General features: G+C 29.9%; 4 protein-coding genes across 12 annotated transcripts; all 4 read left to right on the plus strand.

Moving 5' to 3' along the window:
* The first annotated feature begins 301 nt into the window (after window positions 1-301).
* On the plus strand, window positions 302-1,963 carry LOC113848071 (probable glycosyltransferase At3g42180). Its single transcript, XM_027477448.1, has 3 exons — window positions 302-438; window positions 545-910; window positions 1,294-1,963. Exons 1-3 carry the CDS (start codon window positions 302-304, stop codon window positions 1,961-1,963), a joined length of 1,173 nt encoding a protein of 390 aa, XP_027333249.1.
* Window positions 1,964-2,502: 539 nt separating this feature from the next.
* Window positions 2,503-4,942, plus strand: LOC113848063 (xylogalacturonan beta-1,3-xylosyltransferase-like). Of its 2 annotated transcripts, none has more exons than XM_027477440.1 (3): window positions 2,503-2,827; window positions 2,909-4,001; window positions 4,264-4,942. In XM_027477440.1, the coding sequence occupies exons 2-3, from the start codon at window positions 3,642-3,644 to the stop codon at window positions 4,930-4,932; spliced, it is 1,029 nt and encodes a 342-aa protein (XP_027333241.1). In that variant the 5' UTR covers window positions 2,503-2,827; window positions 2,909-3,641; the 3' UTR covers window positions 4,933-4,942. The 2 variants fall into 2 exon arrangements, with proteins under 2 accessions (XP_027333241.1, XP_027333240.1); XM_027477439.1 differs by having other exon boundaries at window positions 2,752-3,027; window positions 3,635-4,001; window positions 4,264-4,932.
* Window positions 4,943-6,259: 1,317 nt separating this feature from the next.
* LOC113874772 (probable glycosyltransferase At3g42180) lies at window positions 6,260-9,357 on the plus strand. The gene is made up of 4 exons (XM_027512985.1): window positions 6,260-6,533; window positions 6,741-6,892; window positions 8,024-8,390; window positions 8,689-9,357. The coding sequence occupies exons 1-4, from the start codon at window positions 6,273-6,275 to the stop codon at window positions 9,355-9,357; spliced, it is 1,449 nt and encodes a 482-aa protein (XP_027368786.1). The 5' UTR covers window positions 6,260-6,272.
* Window positions 9,358-14,641: 5,284 nt separating this feature from the next.
* Window positions 14,642-26,962, plus strand: LOC113848062 (xylogalacturonan beta-1,3-xylosyltransferase-like). 8 transcript variants are annotated; one of them, XM_027477436.1, is made up of 4 exons: window positions 14,642-14,928; window positions 23,931-24,085; window positions 24,752-25,121; window positions 26,139-26,919. In XM_027477436.1, exons 1-4 carry the CDS (start codon window positions 14,668-14,670, stop codon window positions 26,802-26,804), a joined length of 1,452 nt encoding a protein of 483 aa, XP_027333237.1. In that variant the 5' UTR covers window positions 14,642-14,667; the 3' UTR covers window positions 26,805-26,919. The 8 variants fall into 8 exon arrangements, with proteins under 8 accessions (XP_027333237.1, XP_027333234.1, XP_027333231.1 ...); XM_027477433.1 differs by lacking the exons at window positions 23,931-24,085; window positions 24,752-25,121; window positions 26,139-26,919 and adding exons at window positions 15,055-15,209; window positions 15,960-16,329; window positions 17,040-17,708; XM_027477430.1 differs by lacking the exon at window positions 14,642-14,928 and adding an exon at window positions 19,147-19,465.
* Window positions 26,963-27,336: the final 374 nt, after the last annotated feature.

Below are 27,336 nucleotides of genomic sequence, written 5' to 3' on the forward strand. Positions count from 1 at the left end.
ACAACTCCAACTCCATGGTCAGTTTCTGGCTAATGCTGCATATAAAAGCCTTGTGCATAAAGCAAACAGTAGCATTAAGGTGAGTAAAAATTAATCACGAAGTTTTGGTGCCAAACTTCCTATATATATATATATATTAATTATTAAAAATATATTTATTATGTTAAAGTTATAAAAATAGAATTTTTTTAAAATACTATTTTTAATACTTAAACTTAATCTTGCGCTATTATATATGATTAGTGACACTATCCATTTTTCTAAAAAAAAAATATTTTTCTAAATTTGTTGCATGCAGAAAATGACCAGCTTGAATATGGTGGAAGAAGGTTTGGCACAAGCTCGAGCATCAATCCGTGAAGCAATTCTATCTAGGAACCACAGTGGAAACTTTGTCCCAAAAGGGTCCATTTACAGAAACCCAGACGCTTTTTACAAGTTAAGCTCGAAAAATTCTTAAGTAGTTTCATCTTCTTTGTTCACAATAACGCCTAAACAAGTATTGTTATGAAAAGTCATTTTTCCTAAAATAAATTTGAAATAGGAGCCACATGGAGATGGTGAAGAGATTCAAGGTGTGGGTCTACGAGGAAGGAGAGCAACCATTAGTGCATGACGGCCCGGTAAACAATATATATGCCATTGAAGGTCAATTTATTGATGAAATGGATAATAGTAAGAGAAGCCCCTTCAGGGCAAAGCACCCTGATGACGCACATGCATTTTTCCTCCCCTTTAGCGTGGCTAATGTTGTTCACTATGTTTACAAGCCCATAATGTCCCAAAATGATTACTACCGTGATCGCTTGCAACGGTTGGTGGAAGATTATATTGATGTGGTGGCAGATAAGTATCCCTATTGGAACAGAAGCAATGGTGCAGACCATTTTCTCCTTTCTTGTCACGATTGGTTACCCTTCTTAGAAATATTTTCCTATCACTTCATTTACAAGAATCTAGAAATTAACTTCAACATGAATAATTTTTCATAAATATGCATGCAACTGTAAGTCTATGAATCCAGATATTGAACAAATTCTATATCTACTTGATGACCCTTGTGTCAGAAAAGAACTATAGTATTGCTCTAATTGAACTAAAGCCTATAGAACAAATGCCTTACTTGGGGATTCATATTTCATATGCTGCTTTACATTATGGAGTTTTTTAATATTTGTTCTTACCCTTTTTTGGGTCCTTTGACAGAAAATAAATATTTTATTATCATAACAATTGGTGCTTTTAGTGAATGCAACCTTAAAACAAAATTCTTTTACTTTACTTGATGATTCAGGCACCAGAAATCTCAGACGTGAATCCAGAGCTCTTCAAGAACTTCATTAGAGTCGTATGCAATGCCAACACTTCAGAAGGATTCCAGCCCAAGAGGGACGTGTCAATCCCTGAAGTGAATTTGCCCGTTGGAAAACTAGGCCCATCGAATCTGGCCCAAGGCCGAATGAACCGAACCATATTAGCCTTCTTTTCTGGTGGGGCCCATGGTGACATTAGGAAGTTTCTACTGAAGCATTGGAAGAACAAGGATAGCCAAGTACAAGTTCATGAGTACCTACCAAAGGGCCAAAACTATACTGAATTAATGGGACTAAGCAAATTCTGCTTGTGCCCCAGTGGCTATGAAGCGTCTAGTCCTAGAGTTGTGGAAGCAATCAATGCTGGCTGTGTCCCTGTGATAATTTCTGAGAACTATTCTTTGCCCTTCAGTGATGTGCTGAATTGGAGTCAATTCTCTATAGAAATTCCAGTGGAGAAAATACCAGAGATTAAAACGGTCTTACAAAATATTTCAGAAAGGATGTACATGAAATTGTATATGAATGTGAGGAGAGTTCGAAAACATTTTGTGATGAATAGGCCAGCTAAACCATTTGATGTTATGCACATGATACTTCACTCAGTTTGGCTCAGAAGGCTGAACTTTAGGGTCATAGCTTCACAATGAAGGGCTTTTCCAGCCTTTTTGTTTTTGTCAAGAAGGGCTTCTACTGTATAAAAAGTTCTTCTTGCATTTCCACTTTTTAGCCCCGTTTGGGTACTAGCCCACAAGAGCTTACATAAACCATTTTCGGTTAAGTAACCTGTGTAACTATGTCCTGTAAACAACGTAGATTCAATTGGAATTAATAGTATATAGGTAGACAAAGTAATGATGATTAGCTTAATAATTGTAAGTTAATCATGGCCCCAAAGTTCAATCCGAATGATGGAGATAAAATTCCACTGTTCTGCTTCACATGTTTGGTACTGCCTAGCCATTACTAATTTGAGTATGGTATTAAAACACTTCTGATTTTAGCTAACGCCTTTTATATTATTAATGTATTTACCAAAATTTAGTAACTTTTTGATTCCGAAAGGGATGTAGGAACACGCGGTCACGTGAGCATCTATGTAGGTGGGCCATAGCTGATGACACCATTTAATCGTTACATTGCTTTTTGTGCTAATAAAAAGAAGAGTAGAGCGTTGCTTTGGGATAGGAGTAGACTGTTTATTTGATGTGATGTGGATTCATCAATTATTAACAATTAAATATACTTTATATATGGTGGCAAGGCTGAGCTACCTTAGGGCCGATTTTCAAGTTCTGAAAAAATTAATGAAACTTCGCAAATCACAGCTATATTCTTTAGTCTTTCTAATATTCTTCCTCAATTTTTTCCTTGTTCTTTTCACTCCCTCCAATGAAGATCGTACAATTCATATCCACTCAGATTCTCCTTCCCAACAAGGGAAAATACCTCATATGCTTTTCTCAACATCTGAATATAAGAGCTACAACAATACAGTTCGAACAAGGATTAAGGTATGCAAGCTTAATTTTTGAAAGGGGTGTTCTCTTCATTATTTGATGGCTTTTGTCCTTTCATCTTTTCATGGCATGAAGAATATGACCAGTTTGGAGAGTATTGAAGAAGGTTTAGCTAGAGCACGAGCATTGATCCTGGAAGCACTTCATTCCCAGAATCACACAACTGTTAAGAACAAGACTTTTGTCCCAAAAGGGTCAATTTACTGGAATCCACATTCCTTTCACCAGTTAAGCTTGAATGATTCTGAATTTCTGATTTTTTAATTTCTTTTGGTTTGGTTTCAGTGTATTGTGCACAATAAGTCTCATAATACTTTTAGATGCCAAAACAAATATTCTTTACAAGGATAATCTTGAGATCAGATTCAAGACCATATATCAAAGTTCACAAGTCACTGTTTTTGTAATGTAGTGCTGTGCATTAGTGCATAATGCATAATCATAGGAAGTGATAACAAATTATTAAAATCATTTATATCAAATGCAAATTTCACAATACACCCCATATAGCAATACACCCATATAGTTTAATTTTGATCTCACTTAGTTTCTGAACTTGTGATCGTCTGTCAATTCTAAATAAACGCCCAATTATGACCAAAGCCTAAACAAGAGCTACAATTGCATGAAATAAAGTAAACTCGTTTATTTGTTAAATATTAATACACTAATTCCCCCCCTAATACAGCTTAGCAAAATTTACTTTTTCTAACAAAGTAGTTACTACTGAAAAAAGAAGATCAAATATACCGGGTCAATTCAACATAAATGATCTTATCTTATACAAAATGGAAATATCAGGAGTCACATGGAGATGATGAAGAGATTCAAGGTTTGGGTATATAAGGAAGGATGGCAGCCACTGATACATGATGGACCCGTAAACAATAAATACGCCATCGAAGGCCAATTCATTGATGAAATGGATGCAAGTAACATGAGCCCATTCAAGGCTAGCAATCCTGAAGATGCCCATCTCTTCTTACTTCCCTTCAGTGTAGCTAAAGTCATTCGCTATGTTTACAAGCCTAGAAGGTCCAGATCCGATTATCATCCTCACCGCTTACAACGTTTGGTGGAGGATTATATTAACATTGTTGCAAATAGATATCCTTATTGGAACAGAAGCAAAGGTGCTGATCATTTTCTTGTTTCATGCCATGATTGGGTAAGTCCACACACCCTTGTCTAGTTGTCTCTGTGTTTTACTATGTTCCTTTTGTTTTTGGATTTACATGTGGGAAAACGTTTTTTGTAACGTTAAAGTGAAACATTTTTTGGTACACCCTTTAATTGTGGTGAGTATTTTTGAAATGTGTGTATATAAAAATGTGAAAAATAAGAGATATAGAGACAATTGTATATGATATCACAATGTTACTTTTTTGTAAATTGAAACCCAGAAGACACGTGCTTTCTTGATGATTCAGGGTCCAAAAATTTCATATGCCAATCCTGAACTCTTCAAGTACTTCATCAGGGTGCTTTGCAATGCCAACACTTCTGAAGGATTTCGGCCCAACATGGATGTGTCCATTCCAGAAGTGTATTTACCTGCTGGAAATCTTGGCCCACCTAATATGGGTCAACACCTCTCTAAACGTACAATATTAGCCTTTTTTGCTGGTGGAGCGCATGGAAACATTCGGAAAAAATTATTGAAGCGATGGAAGAACAAGGATAAAGAAGTTCAAGTTCACGAGTACCTTCCAAAGGGTCGAGACTATACAAAGTTGATGGGTCTAAGCAAGTTCTGCTTGTGCCCCAGCGGATACGAAGTGGCAAGTCCTAGAGTGGTGGAAGCAATTTATGCTGGGTGTGTTCCTGTGATAATTTGTGACAATTACTCTTTGCCTTTTAGTGATGTGCTTGATTGGAGTCGATTTTCCATGGAAATTGCCGTTGATAGAATACCAGAAATTAAGACTATTTTACAAAATGTTTCAAAAATTAGGTATAGAGAGTTGTATACGAATGTAGGAAGGGTTCGGAGGCATTTTGTGATAAATAGGCCATCAAAGCCATTTGATTTGATACATATGATACTTCATTCACTTTGGCTCAGAAGGCTAAATTTTTGGTTAATAGCTTCACAATAAAACGATTATTCATATACTCCTTTTCCATTTCGTATTGGAAGATGCTAAAATCATGCTAGAGTTTTTTGATGTTCGGATGAAAATAAAAACTCTGTAAATACAATTTTGAACCTTATACCCAACACTTATTTTATTCTATTTCATATAGTTTTTTCTTTGCAAATTAATTAGAAGAAAAAAAAAAGTGCTAGTGTATGAAACTTGTTTCCGATGTTATCTTACAAGTGACACCATCTTACCACCTATATATCCAATCTAAAAAAATGAAAACTAGGTTGTCGTATTTGAACAAAGATAAGAATTTACTGTACCATAGATTAGCTTCATTGGAAATAGGAGGATTAATTACTGTGTGGGGACCGGATTTGTGTTGGTCTGGAGATATGTAAGAGAGGTACTATAGCCTCCCGAACGGAAATGATTTTTAACAATAAAATAAACAACAAAATCATGTTCTTTTGATTTTAAAATTATATTAAAAAATAGTTATATACGAAAAAAATATAAAAATAGACAATTATATATAATGTAACATATGATATTAACTATTTTTTGAATGAGATATGTAACACAGTGAGAAGCAAAATAGTAATATCTTCTAGTTCAACCATTACTTCTGCTAAAGTCAGCTGTGTAAGTAATATTGTTAAGGAGAACCAGATAAGTTTACAATAAGTAGCAAAGTTTAAAATTACATGTTATCTTGAAATAAGTTTTTATTAATTAGTTTATGTGTTCGATAATTGTATTATGAGTTTTTTAATGTGTATATAAAAGTTAAAATATTGTTTGTTAAAAAATATTATAAACTACCTTAAAAAATCATTCATTTATTACAGGGACCTCTTTGTAATATTTTCAAATGGTTGTACCTCTTGCAAAGCAGATAACATAATGAATCTGAACTATCCATTAATTAAACTGTGATTATATCTGACGGCAAATGATGGTGGTCCACCATCTACGCTGCCCCAATTTATTATTTCATAGCAGATAACCTTTCAATTGGTTAAAGGCCACTGTTTTCAGCAATGCTATTTTACCGATTCAGTCCAATATCCACTGATTGTAACAATTCAATCACGAAAAAAATATACATATTATTTTGAACTTTGGAGAAACTGCTCCGTTTGGCATTAAAATTGAACTCAAATTACCCCGTTAATTAGTTTACTAAAATTGATTAAATTATCTCTTTCACTTGCTTAAAACCAAGAATAATTATAATTTATATATTATGGATTCCATATGATCTGTCTGGTTTAACACATTTTCCGGGCAGTCTCAACTATAAAACTACACCATTGAAGAAGGCTAACGCTGTAAAGTTTAGAGAGGACATGGAATACTCCAAATGCCCTACTTCGGCATTTTTACTTCTCGTGATTTTCTTTGTCATTCCTTTTATCTTCTTTTATCCTTTGAAGGAGCCAAACCATCTTACCCACTTCACTCCTCCTTTCATCCTTTCCACTGTTGAAGACAACCGCACAAACATAACCTCACCCAAACCACCACCGTTGCACCCACTTGAGCTTCTCTCCACTGTCACCCCTGCAAATGAAACCTACAACAACACTGTTCAAAGCACTGTCATTAAGGTATGCAACCTTATAGTTATAGAATGTTTTTTTAAAGTAGTTTTTTTTAATGTTTTCATGTGCATAAAAGAATGTTATAAATAATATCATATATAAATTGCATGACCGTATTGTTGTTGTCTAAGATTCTGAAGGAATGTGAAGATTGATATTCTTATTTATTATTTACTTGGTTTGTCTTCCCTTTATGGTTTTTTCTTATGGAAGGAATGGACAAGTTTGGAGAAAGTGGAAGAAGGATTGGCAAAAGCACGGGCCTCAATTCAGGAAGCAATATTGTCAAGGAATTATAGTTCAGCAAAGAGGGACACTTTTGTGCCCAAAGGATCCATTTACTGGAATCCACGTGCTTTTTACCAGTTAAGCTTGAAATTTTCTTAAGCATCTTCATCTTCCTAATTCCAAGCTCACCACTTCACATTTTACATGCGAATTAATTTCCTTTGATATTTTCCGCACCCAATAGCCATAAATTTCTACGTGCATCTAGCTAGCTAGTCTTATCTTTTGGTTAAAAATTTGACCAATAAGTGTCTTTAAAATATTATTTAAAAATTAATAAATAATATATTTTTATTAAAAGTTATGTTAAAATGTCTAAAGAATACAGAAATAAGTATATAATTACATTTTTATATTTTTTTATTCTTTAACTAGTGTTCTTAATACATTTATTAGCATTTTTTCCACTTAAATTAAGATAAATGTTAATCAGCATTTTTTTAAAAATAAAGTAAAAATGTCTTATAATGCAAATTATCTGGTAAATTTTAATATATCATTTAATAAATAACTTTTTATTTTAATTGTTTAACCAGTGTCTTAAGCATATTAGTTAATGAGATCCTAAAATTAATTAAAAGTTCATTCTTGACATTTTGCATGTGCGCGTATTAATTTTCCTTTGATCTTTTCTTGTACATTATTTTTAGTTTTATTAATTTTTTTAATTTGTATAACACGACAGAATATAAAAAATTATATGTAGTAAATTTTTATTATAAATTATCTTTTAATTATATCAATATATTTAATTGCATTAAATTTTGCAATTTTAAATAAAATTTACTATGTACAATTTTATATTCTATATAATGTTTTACATATTAAGTTAACATTAGTCTTTAAAGTGATTTTAAACATTTAAAAGTAGTAAAATTTAATTAAAAAGTATTTATTATATTAAATTTGCTAAAATATTTTATATTTTCTTAATATAGGTTTAAGAACACACAATAAAATATGTAATAATTTCTTTAAATAATATTTCAAAATTAAATACATTAATATTCTTAAATATTAAATTTTAATTAAAAAATATCATTTGTGAACTTTTTATCGTAAGTTATTAAATATACTTAAAAATTTAAATATTTAACGCCGACATTAAAACCTGTATTGTCATTAAAATGCATTGGGGTGGGTGACAAGAAGCAAACTTACGAAGCTGGATCTGGTAATCTAAATATTTTGTGAATCATTGGAAACAGGAGCCACATGGAGATGGTGAGGAGATTGAAGGTGTGGGTTTACGAGGAAGGAGAGCAACCATTAGTGCATGATGGCCCAGTAAACGACATATACGCCATTGAAGGTCAATTTATGGACGAAATGGACAATGATAAATGGAGTCACTTCAGGGCAAGACATCCTGATGAGGCACACGTTTTTCTACTTCCATTTAGCATTGCCAACGTTGTTCACTACGTTTACAAGCCTATCCTAAAGCAATCTGACTATGAACCTGTTCGCCTTCAGCGGTTAGTGGAAGATTACATTGGTGTTATTGCAGATAAGTATCCTTATTGGAATAGAAGCAAAGGTGCAGACCATCTTTTGCTTTCATGTCATGATTGGGTAAGTTCTTATGCATATATTCCCCCAAAATATTTATGTTGTTCAAAAATATTTAAAAAATGTGAATATAGAGTAAAGAAATAATTTAATAAGTAATTCTAATTAAAATAATTGAATTTCTTGATATAACAATTTTTTAATGATTATATTCGTTTGTACTTTGCTACTTCTATTTCTTTCCCATGTTACTTCCACTTTAATGCTAGTAAAGTAGATTTATTATAATATAACTGTGATTAGCAATTTTATTTTGATAAAGCAAAGTCACTATAAACACATGCTTTATTTGTTGAAACAGGGTCCAAAAGTTTCATATGGCAATCCTGAATTATTTCAGAGTTTTATTAGGGCACTTTGCAATGCGAACATTTCAGAAGGATTTCAACCTAACAGAGATGTATCCATTCCTGAAACGTACTTGCCAAAAGGAAAGTTGGGTCCACCCAGCCTAGGCCAACACCCAAACAATCGCACTATTTTGGCTTTTTTTGCCGGTGGAGTCCACGGTGAAATTCGAAAATTATTGGTAAAACATTGGAAGGGTAAAGATAATGAAGTTCAAGTTCATGAGTATCTCCCAAATGGGCAAAATTACACAAAATTAATGGGACAAAGCAAGTTCTGTTTGTGCCCTAGTGGGCATGAAGTTGCAAGTCCTAGAGTGGTGGAAGCAATTCATGCAGGTTGTGTGCCCGTGATAATCTGTGATAATTACTCTTTGCCATTTAGTGATGTGCTAAATTGGAATCAATTCTCAATAGAGATTTCGACGGAGAAAATTCCAGAAATCAAGGCTATATTACAAACTGTTTCGAAGAATAAGTATTTGAGATTACACATGAATGTGCTGAGAGTTCGTCGGCATTTTATGATTAATCGACCATCAAAATCATTTGATATGATGCATATGATACTTCACTCAATCTGGCTCAGAAGGCTAAACTTCAAATTGCTTGCTTCTGACTAACAAGCTATTCTGCATAGCTTTTTACTCTCCCCATTCTTACGATTAAATCTAAGCTCGTTAGTTAGACTTTTTGTAACTAATAATTATCTTGATAATTTCATATTTAATGTAGTCTCAAATTATGATTTTATTGATACGTTGTCTAATTTAATTAAAATACTAACAATTGTTCCAAATCTCATAGTTGCAGTGTAGTATCAAATTATGAATTAATTGTGTTTGCATAAAAGGAAAAAATGAAATAGAAATGATATACTACTTTTTCATCATTTGAACGTGAATCTTTCTTTTATCTTTTTACTTTATTTTTCATCACATAAAAATAAAAAATACAATAAAGTAATTTTATTTATATATTAAGCTGAATTAGTATATTTTTTATATCATCTATTTATTTTATTTTATTTTATTTTATTTTATTTATATAAATAAGTAAACACAAATTGTTTGTTTACTTTTTATTTTTCTTTATTTTACTTTTCCTTCAAATAAAGTATAATTTCAACACCATAATCGATCGGTTTGATTCTTTGATCCCATCTCAGGCATCATGTGTATTTTCCTTTTCTTCGTGTTTTTTTATCTCTTTTGTTACTGTTACCTTCCAAGAAAGTTTAGGAGTTGATTGGTTTCATGAAGTATATTTTATTTATTATTATAAAAATATAACTTTTTTTTTTTGGTTTTCAAATATTTGCACATAAAATAGTAAAAAAATTATTATTTTCTCTATATTTTTCATAAATCTTAAAAAAAATAAAAATAACATGATATCTTTGTAGTTAAAAGTAAAAAAATATTTTTTTTTTGAAATCAAACACAAATAAAAAAAATATATGAACTTATATTTTTATTCAAATCATAATATAAGTAACTCGTGGAATAAATTTTCAAGCTATACGTAAATAAAAATTTTAAACACCAAGATATTAACTTATAATTAAATTATACAAGTAAATATATACATTATATATAAATAATTAACTTGAAATATGTTATTAATTACATATGAATAAGTATATAATGTATTATTGTATTGGTTAAAATAATAGTAGATATAAAAAAATATGTATTTATATAATATTTCGCTACAAAATTTACACATTCGTTTTTTCTTTTTTTGGTCTATTTTTATTATATTACTTATCGGATTACCTCTTCTTCTTTTTTCAAAAAAATTTCTTTGTATCTTATAAACATCTGTTAAAGTGTACACTTAATTAAAGAGAATTTAGAATAAAAAATAATAAATCATATGATATAAAAAAAATTGAAAAATGTCAAAGGATTTCAATGATATAAAATTTAAACCGGTAATTGACTCAGCTAAATACTGAGTTAATAAGTTATTACTTAAATTAATATTAAATTTACACACAAGCACACAGAGACACACACACACACACACATATATATATATATATATATATATATATATATATATATATATATAATCTAAAACAAGTTTAGTTTTTCAATTAAACTAATTTTTTTATCATTTCGTCCGACAATCAATTTAATAAGATATCTGCCGTTATTAAAATTTTGAATTATTAACATTTAAAATTTTTATTTAACCGATTCAACTCACCGATCAAGTTGAGTCAAGTTTAATAACACTAACATTAAGTATTTAAAATTTTTTTTTTTTTTTGGTATTTACACAATTAAGAAGGTATCAATATTTTTTTTTTCAATTCTATTCATATCTAGACCTATCACTGAATTATACTCCATAGTGTACTTTACTTAACCTAAATAGTCGTTTTTTTTATTTCTGAGTCCTGTAATTAGTCTATATTTACTTTGACTTTAGCCTCAATTTATAAAAAAACTGTGAGATAAAGTCAAGATTAAAGGTAGATTAATCTTTTTTAAATAATTAATAATTATTATTATATTTTTTTAGTAAAAGATATATATTAAAAAAGTTGTGATTTTAAAAACAAGCTCTACTTGTGGCTAATGACCCAGTGGAGATGAAGTGGCAAGTTCTAGGGTGGTAGTAGAAGCAATAACTCGCGTTGTGTGTGTTGATATGATAATTTGAAAAATAATCCTTACTTTTAGTGATGTGCTTAATCAGAGTCGATTTTTTTGTTGTTTTTTTTTTTGTATAAATATTGTAGTTGACAGAATACTATAAATTAATATTATTTTACAAAATATTTCATCAAAGACAAATATAATGAGTTTTATTGAGGATTTGAAATTGAAAGCATATTATGATTAACACATTTTTTTTTTCTAAATTACATATATAAAAAATCTTTCCTCCGAAGCTTTATAGTAAACAGATTACTAAAGCCATTTTAATTTGATCCATATAATATTTCGACCACTCCGGTTTAAAAGGTTTATTTCAAACTAATAACTATAATAAGAAGATTACACGTGAAATCATTGTTCATAGGATGATGCTAATATTATGTTAGAGTTTTTTTCAATTGAATACAAATAAATATTGTATACTCAATTTTGGACTCTATACTCTTCTTTATTTCATTTCATATATTCTCTCTTTTTTTATTTAATTCCTCTGACTACAAATACTAGTACTCGTGTTTGCTTTCAGAGATTAAAAACTATTGTTTTAAATAATGCAAAAAATAAAAAATTCTTTTACATTCTCTTTCCCTCACTACGCTTGTAAAATAAAACGTAAAATATAAATTTTACAGCCTACTTTTTAATTAAAATTAAAATTTCATCTTCATGGTACGTGGTTTTTAATATCGATGTATTGATTTTAATAATGATTTTTACTATAAAATTATTAAAATAAAATTTATTTTTAATTAAAAATAATATCAACAATACATATAACAATCTGCTTAATTATAACTTCATTGATGTTTGCCTAAATCATAATAGCACTCTAACAAAATAAGTTTGGTGTGAGTAACTTTTTCTCGATGTCATGCGATATACCACAGGTGACCAATGAAGCCAACTTATTAAATTCAATCCATAAAATTTATCTTCTTTAGTTATTAAAAATAAAGTTTACAAACTAATATTAACAATTTTTACGTTTTTATTTGACGAATGAAATTGAAAAATAATCATGTATATTTCAATATATACCTCCATCAATATCATATCATAGGCATCGCGATGATGATCAAATTTTCTTCCACCGTCAAAATTAATGTCTGATATCTCAGATAAAGGTATTATTAGCTGTTCATCCATCGTCCTGATATTTTCAGGAGTCAAGTCAACAAAAAAATATTATTGATACTAAATAATATTCTTTAAAAATATTTATTTTTTAATAGTTTTAAACAACTGTTACCATTGTTTTATTGGCACATGTCCACGTATGTCTTCTTCAAGGTGGTCATCGATATCATTAACTACGGTCAGTATCGCCATAGCCGTCACCAGCAGAGTCGTTTTCATTGTCTTGATCAAGGGCGTCGACTGGCCCCAACCAAAAACAGACAGCATAGTGAGAGCTCAATCGTTACAGGTGGTCCCGGTTGACAAGTTGTCACCACGTAATTTCGTACCAATTCTTATATTTTTATATTTATTTTCAGTTTTTATTATTGTCTTTATTTTTTTCCCTTGTTTTTCTCTTCTTCTATTTATTTTACACCTTAAAATAAGATATAAAAAATTCATTTGATATTGATAGCGGACAAAACTCAAGTAACATATATATCGGTATCCTTGGTAGTTGAGCATCTAAATATCACTCACAAATTTGAGCACCGATTTTAGCAAAAAGACGATCCCATTTTAAGTAGGGAAAGTTATTGAACTAAAAAAGTATTTATATTATATTATATTTGTCTCTTTTTAAAATAAATAAATAAAATTAATAGACTCAAACTTTCCATTCGTGATACTGTTTTATTTCATTCCACGATCTCTTAAAATTTGACATACTCGAGGTTTATTTGATTTAATTTTGATTTTTAATTTTTAAAAATTACATTTTAAAACAACTTTATAATTTTTTTAAAAAAATAGATAAAAATATTTTTTTAAAATAATTTAGTTTTTAAAACTATTTTTAGTTAAACTTTTATTTCTTTTAGAAAGAGAAATAAAAGTAAAAAATACCTAAATAATAATTTTATTTTCAATTTTAAAAACTGAAAATAAAAAATTATTTTTAAAACTTACATTAATAAACAAGTTTTTTTATTTTTTTATTTTTAAAAACAAAAAATTATATTTAAAAAGAAAAAATAACGAGTCCTTAAATTTTGTCTTGAGTTATTTTATTTTATATTATTTGTCAGATAGAATTTTATTATTTAAATTATAAAAAATTAATAATATAAATAGTATTACAAGATATTATTATTTTTATCTTTTACTTTTTTCTCTGTACACCTTTTCTAATTACATATTATTAATACGAACAACATTTTCCTTTCACGTATTAGATGTTGTAGTGTAATAAATTTTCCGAAGACATGTTCACCGGTCCCATTGGCGCGCCACCCGCATTGGCCGTTATAGGTTGTGAACAAGCACCGCCACACGATAACTCTCCGGTGCTACCTCGCCGCCACGGCGCTAAAGAGCACCTGTGGTGTAGATTGGTGTAACCCGCTTTCGCAATCTCGCCAACCTCTTTGTTCTGTCCATTGTTGGCGGGTTGTAGCAATGGTCCAAGAAAACCAAACCATGAACATTTAACTGTTCTCAAACGGCTGTAATAAATCAATCACATGAAAAAAAAAAAAAACATGTAAAAGCACACTTTGGCGATTGGTTCTATCATTTTGAGTCTGATAGGTTGATCCGGTTCTCGTTAAAACTTGTATTTTATTCTATTGGATGCCCCCGAAGGGACAAAACAAAACATGACATGTCCCCGTATTGTTGTTACATTGCATCTATTGATTGAACAAGTAAGCCTACGTGTAAATTATCAACTTTTATTTCGGTTGTTGAAGAACAGTGCACTATAATAGGTCAAATTAACCAACTTTCGCTGCTTAAAGAAGCTTGCAAGTTATATTAAAATTTTCGGGTATGTTAAAAATGCATATAAATCTCTTTAATTAGTTTATTTGTCTTTTCTACTTACCCCACCGATGATATGGAATCATAATTTCTCTCACGTGCTCAAAACTAAAAATTAAGAAAGCATTTCTGACCATTTAATTATTTATAATATACGACAACATAACATTGGACAAATTCCCTATGATCTGTCCCAACTCCCAAGAATAACCTTTTCCGGAATGTCTCAATTAATTAATTGATAATTGATAAGAAGGTACTTCTCAATTATTTATCTACACCATTGAAAATACAGGACTAAGGTTGGCAAATTTAGAGGTAATGGAAGGTTTCAGATACCCCATTCCTGCATTTTTATGTCTCGTGATTTTCTTTGTCATTTCCTCCATCTTCCTTTCTCCCTTGAAGGAACAAAACCATGCCATCCAATTCGCTTCTCCTTTCTTCCTTTCCACTATCGAAGAGAACCGCACATACGTAACCTCGCCCTCACCACCACCGCTTCACCCACTTGAGCTTGTCTACAACTTTACCCCTGCAAATAAAAGCTACAATAACACTGTTCAAAGAAGGGCCGTCCAGGTAAGCAAGATTAAAAAGTAGGTCGAATGTTATATTTTCTTTTTCTTCTCTTTCAATTCAAGTATAGAATATATTCTTTTCTCTTACTCTACTTTCGTTATCTTCCCTTTTTGGTTTTCCTTATAGACGAATTTGACTAGTTTAGAGAAAATAGAAAAAGGTCTAGCTCAAGCACGAGCCTCAATTCAGAAAGCTATCCGGTCAAGCAACTATACTTCAGCAAAGGAAGAATTTTTTGTTCCCAAGGGATCTATATACTGGAATCCACGTGCTTTTCACCAGTTAAGCTTGAAAATTTCTGAAGCACCGTCATTTTTAGACTAGTTATCTTAACGAGAAAATAATTATTTCACTCCTTAATTTTGAATTTTTTTTTATACTTCTGTTTTGAATTTAATAAAAACTCTATTTTAATCCTTGAATTGTTGAGATATCTATGAGTAGAAGTCAATAGCAATTAACGATATTAATTATGTGATACATTAAATGCTAAATTGGTATGTTAACTAAAATAGTATTGAAAGTTAAATAATAGAATCATTGAAAGTTTAAATAAAAGAAAAGATGATAATATTAAGTTTATGTAGAGACGTAATTTAAATATATGTGTTAATAAATATTTTTTTAAGAATTATAAAACATCATTTATAATATAATATGGTTAGGATTTAGTGTGTCAGATAAATAGTTTTATTACCTATTGTTAATTAATTAATATTAGTTCATTGTAAAGACTAAAACCATAAATTATTTGTTTGAGTAAGCTGAGGATTAAAATGAAGTTTCATGTAAACTGGAAATTAAAATAAAAATGTTTTACAGAGTTCAAATTTAGAATGGCGATTTACTCCTTCACTGTAATTGTAATTCACTCTTCATGCGCTTACTTTTTCTTTTCCTGCAATATTTTCAGTACCCATAAATGTCATAATGTGCATCATCTTGCTTTTATAAAATATAGTGGAGTTAGTGACAAGAAGAAAACGTACATAGTGGGTTCTGACAAATTATTTTGAAAAACACTGGAACAGGAGCCACATGGAGATGGTGAAGTCATTCAAGGTGTGGGTATACGAAGAAGGAGAGCAACCATTAGTGCACGATGGGCCAGTAAACGACATATACGCTATTGAAGGCCAATTTATAGATGAAATGGATAATGATAATAAGTGGAGTCATTTCAGGGCTAGACATCCTAATGAGGCACACGTTTTTCTCATTCCCTTTAGCATTGCAAACGTTGTTCACTACGTTTACAAGCCTATCCGAAAGCAATCCGATTACGAACCTATCCGCCTGCAGCGGTTAGTGGAAGATTACATTGGTGTTGTCGCTGATAAGTATCCTTATTGGAATAGAAGCCAAGGTGCTGACCATTTTCTCCTTTCATGTCATGATTGGGTAAGTTCTTACGTGCATAGTTTCACTTCTTACCTCTTCCTACTTCCAATATATATATCATATTATTAATTTAAGTTTATAATGTTTATATCAATAATTAAATTTCTATTAGACAGGATTTACACCAATGGATGTTAATTCAATATTAAACTATTTGAATATGTTTCTTTTGCAATGAGATATGATATATATATATATATATATATATATATATATATATAAATGGAATATATTATTTTATACAGCATAATTATTTATCAGCATAATATTATATATATATATATATATTATTAATTCAAATTTTAACTATAAAGCTAATAACTTCAATTTTATGAATTAAAGAGTATACTAATAGAGATTGACATAATGGATAGTCATATTTTTTGAAATATAAATTTTTTTCCCTTTTTATTACTGATTTTATCCCTTAATTAGTATTTTTCTAGTACATTTGCCATACTGTTCGCTAGTGTTAACAAATGAGATTCTTCAATATGGTTAATTAATAGCAGATTCTATTTGAGGAATGCTAGTTGTTGTTTTTTACAGTATTTTGTACAAAAAGAGGGGGAAATATGAAAAGAAAAAGTGTGATTTGGTTGAAAGAGGTAAAAACACATTAATATTATAAAAACTGATATAAAAATGTATGAATAATATTTTTTTAAATTTTAACAAATTAGAATCATGTGTTCGATTGGATGAATCAGGGTCCAAAAGTTTCGTATGGCAATTCTAAACTCTTCAAAAGCTTCGTTAGAGTACTTTGCAATGCTAACACCTCAGAAGGATTCCATCCCAACAGAGATGTGTCCATTCCTGAAGTGTACTTGCCCAAAGGAGAGCTCGGTCCACCAAACCTAGGCCAACATCCAAACAATCGCAACATATTGGCATTTTTCGCCGGTAGTGTTCATGGTGAAATTCGAAAAATATTGCTAAATCATTGGAAGGATAAAGATAACGAAGTCCAAGTTCATGAGCGTCTTCCAAAAGGTCAAAACTACACTAAATTAATGGGTCAAAGCATGTTTTGCTTGTGTCCTAGTGGATTTGAAGTTGCCAGTCCTAGAGTGGTGGAATCAATTCTTGCAGGATGTGTGCCTGTGATAATTTGTGATAATTACTCTCTACCTTTTAGTGATGTGTTTAATTGGAGACAATTCTCAATGGAGATTCCAGTAAAAAAAATACCAGAAATCAAGAAGATATTACAAAGTGTTTCAAGAAACAGGTATTTGAGACTACAGATGAATGTGTTGAGAGTTCGAAGGCATTTTATGATTAATAGACCAGCAAAACCATTCGATCTTATGCATATGATACTTCACTCAATCTGGCTCAGAAGGCTAAATTTTAGGTTGATTGCTTCAGAATAACTAGTTATCTTTATATTTTTTATACCATCTTCATTAATAATTATTTCAACAAAGTTGAGGTATACATCATGTTTGTGGTTCTTGATCATAGCTATTTGTCTTCTATTGTAGACAACAAATGTTAATTATAATTTTTTTATATTTTATTTTATTTAAAATAATATAAATTTATTTTAAAAGTTTTAATTTATTTGTCTTTTTAAAAGCAAGAATTTTTTTTACCATTATCTTATCTTTGGATATTCCTATTGAGTGAAATGTGGGAGAAAAATCATTGAATAAAAAATAATTCAATCAAATATAATAACAAATTTTAATTGCCTTGTTAAAGATATTAGTTACTTAGAAACAAAAAAAAATACTAATTGCAGAATCAATAATTATTTTTTATGAAAAATTATATTGAAAATGACTTGAAATCATAATATGTAAGAGTAAATTAATAACATAATTTAATAAAAAATATTTTTTAAAATTTTCTAACATACTTGTAGAGTAATAGTCAAAATTTATCTTTTATAAAATACAAAATTAGTATTTTTAGAAGGTGGAGATCGAGTTACTTTATTTATTACGATTGTTGAATTTCATCAATTCAAAAATTAGATTGATGGTTTAAATATTACATTGCTGTAAATTTATTTATTTATGATAAAATAAATTAATGTAAATTTAATGACAGCGCATATTGGCAAAATTTAAGTGATAGATTCACATTTTTGTAAGCGAAAATGTTGTATCTACCTCCAAACACCTGTATACTTCAGTTACACCAAATTATCAATAAATTAATCATCAATAATATGAAAAATACTAACTATAAGACATTTTTTAAAATATTTTTAATAACACTTTACATGATTGTTTTATCATTTTAGCGATAGCCTATCACTTTGAACTTATCATAAATTGCTCCGTTTTTCCATTAAAACTTGTACTTTATTCCATCAGATGTGCCCCCAAAAGAGACAAGACAACAAAACATGTCCTTTGTAATTGTTATAACATTGCATCCATTAATTGAACAAGCAAATCTACTAAATAATTAATCAACTTTTATTTCAGTCGTTAATAAACAATACATTATATATAATAGGTCAAAATAAACTACCTAATTTCACTACTTTAAAAAAATTGGAAGGAGCAAGACATTCGAATTTCTAATGATGTTAATAACGCACATAAACCTCGTTAGATGGTTTATTTGTCTTTTCTGGAAAGTACTCCACCGACGGTATGCAATCCAAATTATCTCCATGTCCAAATCTAAAATGAGAAAGCACTTCTGGCCATTAATTTTTTACATTCCGACAAGATGATCACTTTAGACAAATTCCTTATGATCTGTCCCAAGTATCACCTTTAATTTCCAGAACATCCCATTTATTTATTTATTTGGTAAGAAGGCATATATTAGTTATTTATCTATTCGAAATATAAGGCTAAGGCAGGCAAGTTTAGAGGCAATGGAATGCTCCAGATGCCCCATTTCTGCATTTTTATTTCCCGCTATTTTCTCTGTCATTTTCTTCATCTTCTTCTCGCCCTTCAAGGAACAAAATTATGTCACCCTATTCGCTCCTCGTTCTGTACTTTCTACCGTTGAATACAACCACACAAACATAAGCTCACCTTCACCCTCACCCTCACCCTCACCCTCACCATCACCCTCACCACTGCACCCACTTGAGCTTTTCTACAATTTCACCCCTGCAAATGAAAGCTACAATAATACTATTCAAAGTAGTGCCGTTCAGGTATGCAACCTTAAAAAGTAGTTCAAGTGTTATCTTTTTTTTTTTTTAAAAAAAATTCAAGTATAGATGATATTATTTTCTCTTACTGTACTATTGGGTTGTCTTCCCTTTTTGGTTTTCCTTATAGAAGAAATTGAATAGTTTGGAGAAAATAGAAAGAGGTCTAGCTCAAGCGCGAGCCTCCATTCAGAAAGCTATCCGGTCAAGCAACTATACTTCAGCAAAGGAAGGAATTAGTGTCTCCCAAGGATCTGTTTACTGGAATCCACGTGCTTTTCACCAGTTAAGCTTGTTAAATTTTGAAGCACCCTCGTCGTTTAAATTAGTTATTAATTCTCACGAGAAAATTATTATTTTAATTATTAATTTTAAAGTCTTTTTTGATCCCATTTTTAACTTAATAACGGCTTTACTTTAATCCTTAAAAGTGTTAAAACATCTATTAGTAAAAGTCAACAGCAGTTAATCAAATTATTCAGGTAACACATTAAATGCTAACTTGGTATGTTAACTCAACTGAGTTAGTATAATTTAAAGTGAGATAATAGATATGAACGGATAAAGTTTAAAGTGAATGAGAGAAGAAATGATAATGCTAAAATTTTGTGAGATGTGTGAATTTAAACATACTCCTGTAAGACTTAAAGGAAGTAATTTGTAGTGTGACATGTAACTTAACATATTAAGTTTGAATTTTGTATGCCAGATAAGTAATTTCATTAATTATATACTACTAATCTTACTTAACTGCAGAACTAATATGTAATGTGTTTAAACAAGTTAAAAATTAAAGTGAAATTTACCCATTCACCACAACTCTACATATGCTTACCTTTAATGTCATCATGTGCATCGTCTTGGCTTATAAAATATACTGGAGTTAGAGTGGAGAAGTTCTGACAAATTATTTTGTAAAACACTGGAACAGGAGCCACATGGAGATGGTTAAGTCATTCAAGGTGTGGGTATACAAGGAAGGAGAGCAACCATTAGTGCATTATGGGCCAGCAAACAGCATATACGCAATTGAAGGGCAATTTATAGATGAAATGGAAAATGATAATTGGAATCACTTCAGAGCTAGACATCCTGACGAGGCACACGTTTTTCTCATTCCCTTTAGCATAGTTAACGTTGTTCAATACGTTTACAAGCCTCTCCTAAAGCGTTCCGATTACCGCAGGGACCGCCTGTATTGGTTAGTGGAAGATTATATTGGTGTTATTGCAGATAGGTATCCTTATTGGAATAGAAGCCAAGGTGCTGACCATTTTCTCCTTTCATGTCATGATTGGGTAAGTTCTTATGTACATTGTTCACGTAGTTAGTTTTCTTACTTCAGTTCTTTACTTCTCTCTCTCTCTCTCTCTCTCTCTCTCTCTCTCTCTATATATATATATATATAAAATTTAACCTCTATTGATAAAGTTATTTATTAGTACTATGCATTGTATTATTAATGTTAGCTTAAAATTTTTATATTAATAATTTATATTTTATTGGATAAACATTCGGACTAACTTTTTATATATGGTATTTAAAAATAATATATACTAAAATATGAGATTTTGAAAAAAATTATGAAAATATATAGAGGCAATTTTTGACTAGGTGCAGAGATTTAGAAATTAAATAATTTACAATTATAAAGATTTAAGTATCAAACTATTTTTTTTAAAAATATATAAAAAATTATAAAAATAGTTAAAAACTTGAATGACATTTTTTTAATATATATATATATATATATATATATATATATATATAAATTAAAAACTAAAAAAATACTATTGACGATTTTTTACAATTTTTGCATAAAAAATTTTCGTTGGTGGTTTTTGAAAGATTTTCATATTTCTTTAATTTTTCTCAAAATTCCATATTTTTATATTTATTTTCTTTTCGTATAAAAAAAGGCCTAAAACCCATATTAACATAGAATGTAATGTTGTGTGTACTATTTTATGTAATCGCTTTCTAACTCAATTTTTAGTGATTTTAGCCTTTAGTACTTTAATAATACTTTTCTTTCTCTATTTTTTCTATTGGTTTTAGTAAATAAAAGTCTTCAATATGGTTAATAGCATATTTTATTTGAGAAACATTAGTATTTTATTTTTGTACAACATTTTATCAAAATGAGAGAAAGATATACTGAGATATAGAAATATAGAAAGATATCAAAAGATATCAAAATGTGTGATATGTGATTGAAAGAGATAGAAAAAAAAATTATGAAAGGTATTATATATATATATAACTTGAATCACATGCGAATGAATCAGGGTCCACAAGTTTCATTTGGCAATCGTAAACTCTTCAAAAGCTTCATCAGGGCACTCTGCAATGCTAACACCTCAGAAGGATTTCATCCCAATAGAGACGTGTCCATCCCTGAAGTGTATTTACCGAAAGGAAAGCTAGGTCCACCTAGCTTAGGCCAACACCCAAACAACCGCAACATATTGGCTTTTTTTGCTGGCAGAGAACATGGTGCAATTCGAACAATATTGCTAAATCATTGGAAGGATAAAGATAATGAAGTCCAAGTTCATGAACAACTTCGAAAGGGTCAAAACTACACCAAATTAATGGGACAAAGCATGTTCTGCTTGTGTCCTAGTGGATATGAAGTTGCTAGTCCTAGAGTGGTGGAAGCAATTCATGCAGGATGCGTGCCTGTAATCATTTCTGACAATTACTCTCTGCCTTTTAGCGATGTGTTGAATTGGAGACAATTCTCAATTGAGATTCCAGTGAAGAAAATACCAGAAATCAAGACAATATTACAAAGTATTTCCAAAAATAAGTATTTGAGACTGCATATGAATGTGTTGAGAGTTCGAAGGCATTTTTTGATTAATCGACCAGCACAGCCATTCGATCTCTTACATATGATACTTCACTCAATTTGGCTCAGAAGGCTAAACTTTGGATTGATTGCTTCATAAGAACTAGCTATCATTATATTTCTATACAGTCTTTATTATTAATTATTTCGACAAAATTGAGATATATTTCATGTCTGTGGTTTTTTATCCTTGCTAAACTTTAAATTTCCTATTTCCCTAAGATTTAAATCTTCCTCCCAAGTCAGAAAAATTTTAAAAATTCAAAAATAAATTGGAAAAAGAAAAAAGGAAACAAATGATGAAACAGGCAACTTGTGCCTGGAGTGACCCAGTTGGCCTACAATTTTGACCTGCTGCTGAACAGGGGTTGACATGGGCAGTGTAAAAATTGAGCATAAAAAAAAAATAAATTCATATTTTGAAGCTTCTCTTGCACATATTTATTTTTAAGTTGAATGATATATATATAACAATTTACACTGGTTGTCGATAAGTTAATTATTGGTAGCCAATGTTCTTTCGTTATAGTTAATATGTTAACAAACTTTCACTGCTTTAAAAAAACTTGAAAGAAGCAAAATATTCAAATTTTGCCATACGTTAAAAATGCAAATAAACTTCGTTAATCAGTTTATAAATTTAATTTAAATACGGGAAGGATCTTTTCACAAATATAAGTATAAAAGCTCTTGTACTAAATCTGAATTTTTTATTTAATTTAAATTTAATGGTAAATAAAGTAATAAATTATAACATGTTAGATTTAAGTTAAATAAAGAGTTTTTAAACTTATACTGGCATAAGAAGATTTATCTCTTTAAATATATTGATAGTTTAACTTATTTATATTATCATTTAATTATATATTGTCATATCATAATGTATTTTAATTAATTAATAATACGGATATTCTTATCTTATTAATGCATATATGCATAAAAATTAAACGTATAGTTTATTTGTCTTTTCTAGTTACTCCACCGACTGCCATGTACGCAAACCAAATTTGTCTCACGTGCTAAAAATTAAAAATAAGAAAACATTTGTGACCATTTAAATTTTAACATTACGATAAGATAATCACTTTGGACAAATTACTTATGATTTATCCCAAGTATCACCTTTTCCGGCATGTCTGGTTTTTGTTTATTGAGAAGGAAAATCTTTATAATTATTTATCTACACCATTGAAAATATAAGGCGAAAGCTGGCAAAGTTTAGAGGCAATGGAATGCTTCAGATTCCCCGTTTCAGCATTTATATTTCCCGTGATTGTTTTTGTCACTTCCTTCATCTTCTTCTCGTCCTTGAAGGAACAAATTTATCTTATCCAATTCGCTCCTCGTTCAGCCCTTTCCACCGTCGAACACAACCACACAAACGTAACCTCACCCTCACCACCACTGTTGCACCCACTTCAACTTGTCTACAATTTTACCCCTGCAAATGAAACCTACAATAATACTATTAAACACAGTGCCGTTCAGGTATGCAACCTTAAAATGTAGAGCAAGAGTTTTTTTTTTTTTTTTTTTTTTAAAATTCAAGTATAGATGATATTATTTTCTCTTACTGTACTTGGGGTGTCTTCCCTTAATTGGTTTTCCTTATAGAAGAAATTGAGTAGTTTGGAGAAAATAGAACAAGGTCTAGCACAAGCACGAGCCTCAATTCAGAAAGCTATCAGGTCAAGCAACTATACTTCAGCAAAGGAAGGAATTTTTGTCCCCCAAGGATCTATTTACTGGAATCCACGTGCTTTTCACCAGTTAAGCTTGAAAAACTCTGAAGCACCTTCATCTTTTAAACTATTTATCCTAAACAGGAAATACTCGTTTGAATTAATCCTTAATTTTATGTGTGTTTCGATTTCATTCTTAACTTAGTTAAAAATTTATTATAGTCCTTGCAATTGACTTGTTGAGATATTTGATTATTAGTAGAAGTCATTAGCACTTGACAAAACTAATTAGGTGACACGTTAAATATTTACTTGGTATGTTAATTTAATTGAATCATTGTTACAAAGTCAGATAATAAATTAGAAATTAAAGTAAAAAAAAATTAAAATTAGAGGCTAAAATAATAATTTACTCATTTACCACATGCATATTTTTTTTCTTGCTATTTTTTAATTGTTTATTTTTAAAGACACAAAATAAAAATAAAAATATAATAGTTTTTGTTAAAATAAAATAGTACAAAATTTGATATGTTAATAACATTAAATGTTATAAATTTTAATAAAAATATTTATTTATTAATTTTTTATTATGTAGCGTTAGGTAGAAGATAAAAATAATTTTTCATATCCATTAAAGGCATCATGTGCATATCGTCTTGCTTTCATAAAATATTGTGGAATTAGTGAGAAGAAGAAAATGTAGGTACGTAGTGGGTTTTCTGAGATTCTTTTGTAAAACACTGGAAACAGGAGCCACATGGAGATGGAGAAGAGAATGAAGGTGTGGGTATACGAGGAAGGAGAGCAACCACTGGTGCATGATGGCCCAGTAAACAGCATATACTCTATTGAAGGGCAATTCATAGATGAAATGGATAATGATAATAAGAGGAGTTCCTTCAGGGCAAGAGATCCTGATGAGGCACACGTTTTTCTCCTTCCCTTTAGCATAGCTAACGTTGTTCACTACGTTTACAAGCCTATCCTACAACGGTCTGATTACGACCCTGTTCGCCTGCAGCGGTTAGTGGAAGATTATATTGGTGTTGTTGCAGATAAGTATCCTTACTGGAACAGAAGCCAAGGTGCTGACCATGTTCTACTTTCATGTCATGATTGGGTAAGTTCTTATGCATATTTAACGTAATTATATTTTAGTTTTCTTACCTCCTCTTTCCTTGTTAGTTATTCCAAGCTAAGGGAAATATGTAAATAGATAGAGAGAACAAATGAATTGCAAAGGAGTGTTGCATGTGGAATTTTTTATTAACTAAAAATAATATTACCAATTTGATATTTAATAAAAATGTCATTTATTAATTAAAATAATAGTTAGGTTTCTATTTTTAGAAGTTTTTATTAGGTTTCTATTCTTAGGAGTTTTTATTTGACAAAAAATTATACACATTTTTTAAATTTGTTTATAGAATGTAAGATTGACAAATTTAAGAAGTAATATAAATATTAAAGTTTAATATCTAATATGAATGCGTCCCGACAATTTTTATATATATATATATAATCAATAAAATGTATATTAATATAAAGCATTATCTTATCAGTATAAATTTTAAATATTTATATTAATAATTTAATTTTTATTAAGTAAAAATTATATTAATAGAGAATACTATAATACTTAGTATCTCATTTAAACTTAATATAATGTTTTTAATTTTTTTAATGATTTCAGCCCTTAGTGTTTTATTAATATTTTTTTCCCACTAGTGTTGGCAAATAAGATTCTTCAATATGGTTATTAGCACATTTTGTTTGATAAATGCTAGTTCTATTTTATTTACAATATTTTGTAAAAAAAGATAGAGAGATATGAAAAAATATGTGAATTAATTGAAAGAGATAGAAAAATGATTGTAAAAAATACGGTAAAAAAATGTTGCATGAACAATATAATTTTCTAAAATTTATAAAATAAGTCAACAGTGTAGAAAAAATTTGCATTATTATCGTAAAGTGTCATAACATAGAAATCATTGACATCATTAGAGTCATTAACATTTATAATAATTGATTTAAAAATTATACATGACTATAATAAAAAAAAATTATAGTAACGATATATTAAAATTAAACTTTTTTAATAAATTAGAATCGCATGCTTGATTGAATGAATCAGGGTCCAAAAGTTTCACTTCGAAATCCAAAACTCTTCAAAAGCTTCATCAGGGCACTCTGCAATGCTAACACATCAGAAGGATTTCATCCCAATAGAGACGTGTCCATCCCTGAAGTGTATTTACCGAAAGGAAAGCTAGGTCCACCTAGCTTAGGCCAACACCCAAACAACCGCAACATATTGGCTTTTTTTGCTGGCAGAGAACATGGTGCAATTCGAACAATATTGCTAAATCATTGGAAGGATAAAGATAATGAAGTCCAAGTTCATGAACAACTTCGAAAGGGTCAAAACTACACCAAATTAATGGGACAAAGCATGTTCTGCTTGTGTCCTAGTGGATATGAAGTTGCTAGTCCTAGAGTGGTGGAAGCAATTCATGCAGGATGCGTGCCTGTAATCATTTCTGACAATTACTCTCTGCCTTTTAGCGATGTGTTGAATTGGAGACAATTCTCAATTGAGATTCCAGTGAAGAAAATTCCAGAAATCAAGACAATATTACAAAGTGTTCCAAAAAATAAGTATTTGAGACTGCATATGAATGTGTTGAGAGTTCGAAGGCATTTTCTAATTAATCGACCAGCGAAGCCATTTGATCTGATGCATATGATACTTCATTCAATCTGGCTTAGAAGGGTAAACTTTAGGTTGATTGGTTCATAATTGCTAGCTATCTTTTTATTTTTATAATTTTTTTTAATAATTATTTCGGCTAAGTTGAGGTATATTTCATGTTTGTAGTTATTGATCCTAGCTAGTTGACTTCTACTGTAAACAACGGATGTATAGTATAATTTTTGTATATTTGATTTGATTTGATTTCATGATTATTTCTAAAATTTTGATTTATTTGTTACTTTAAAAATCAAGAAAACATTACTGTTCATCAATGGAAATACCATATCTTAGAAAGTACGTCTTTCTTTTAATGATATCTATGCATATTCTAACAATGCCTTTAACTACACTGTTCAAGTAAGCTTAACCCAATATTTGGAGTGATTTTTTTATCTTGTTACCCGCCAAATCGGTAAATTAATACTTATTACGAATAGTAAATCACAATTGACAACTGCTCTTTTTTCTTTCTCCCCACTTGTGACTCACATTTCAACCAAAACTTTCCAATATCAACATTATTTTATGCATTATATCTTTAAATTCTGTCGAATCAAGTATTATATTTGTGATTCAT

The sequence above is a fragment of the Abrus precatorius genome, unplaced genomic scaffold (assembly GCF_003935025.1).
Source record: "Abrus precatorius isolate BTA unplaced genomic scaffold, Abrus_2018 Scaffold8, whole genome shotgun sequence".
NCBI classification, from domain to species: domain Eukaryota; kingdom Viridiplantae; phylum Streptophyta; class Magnoliopsida; order Fabales; family Fabaceae; genus Abrus; species Abrus precatorius.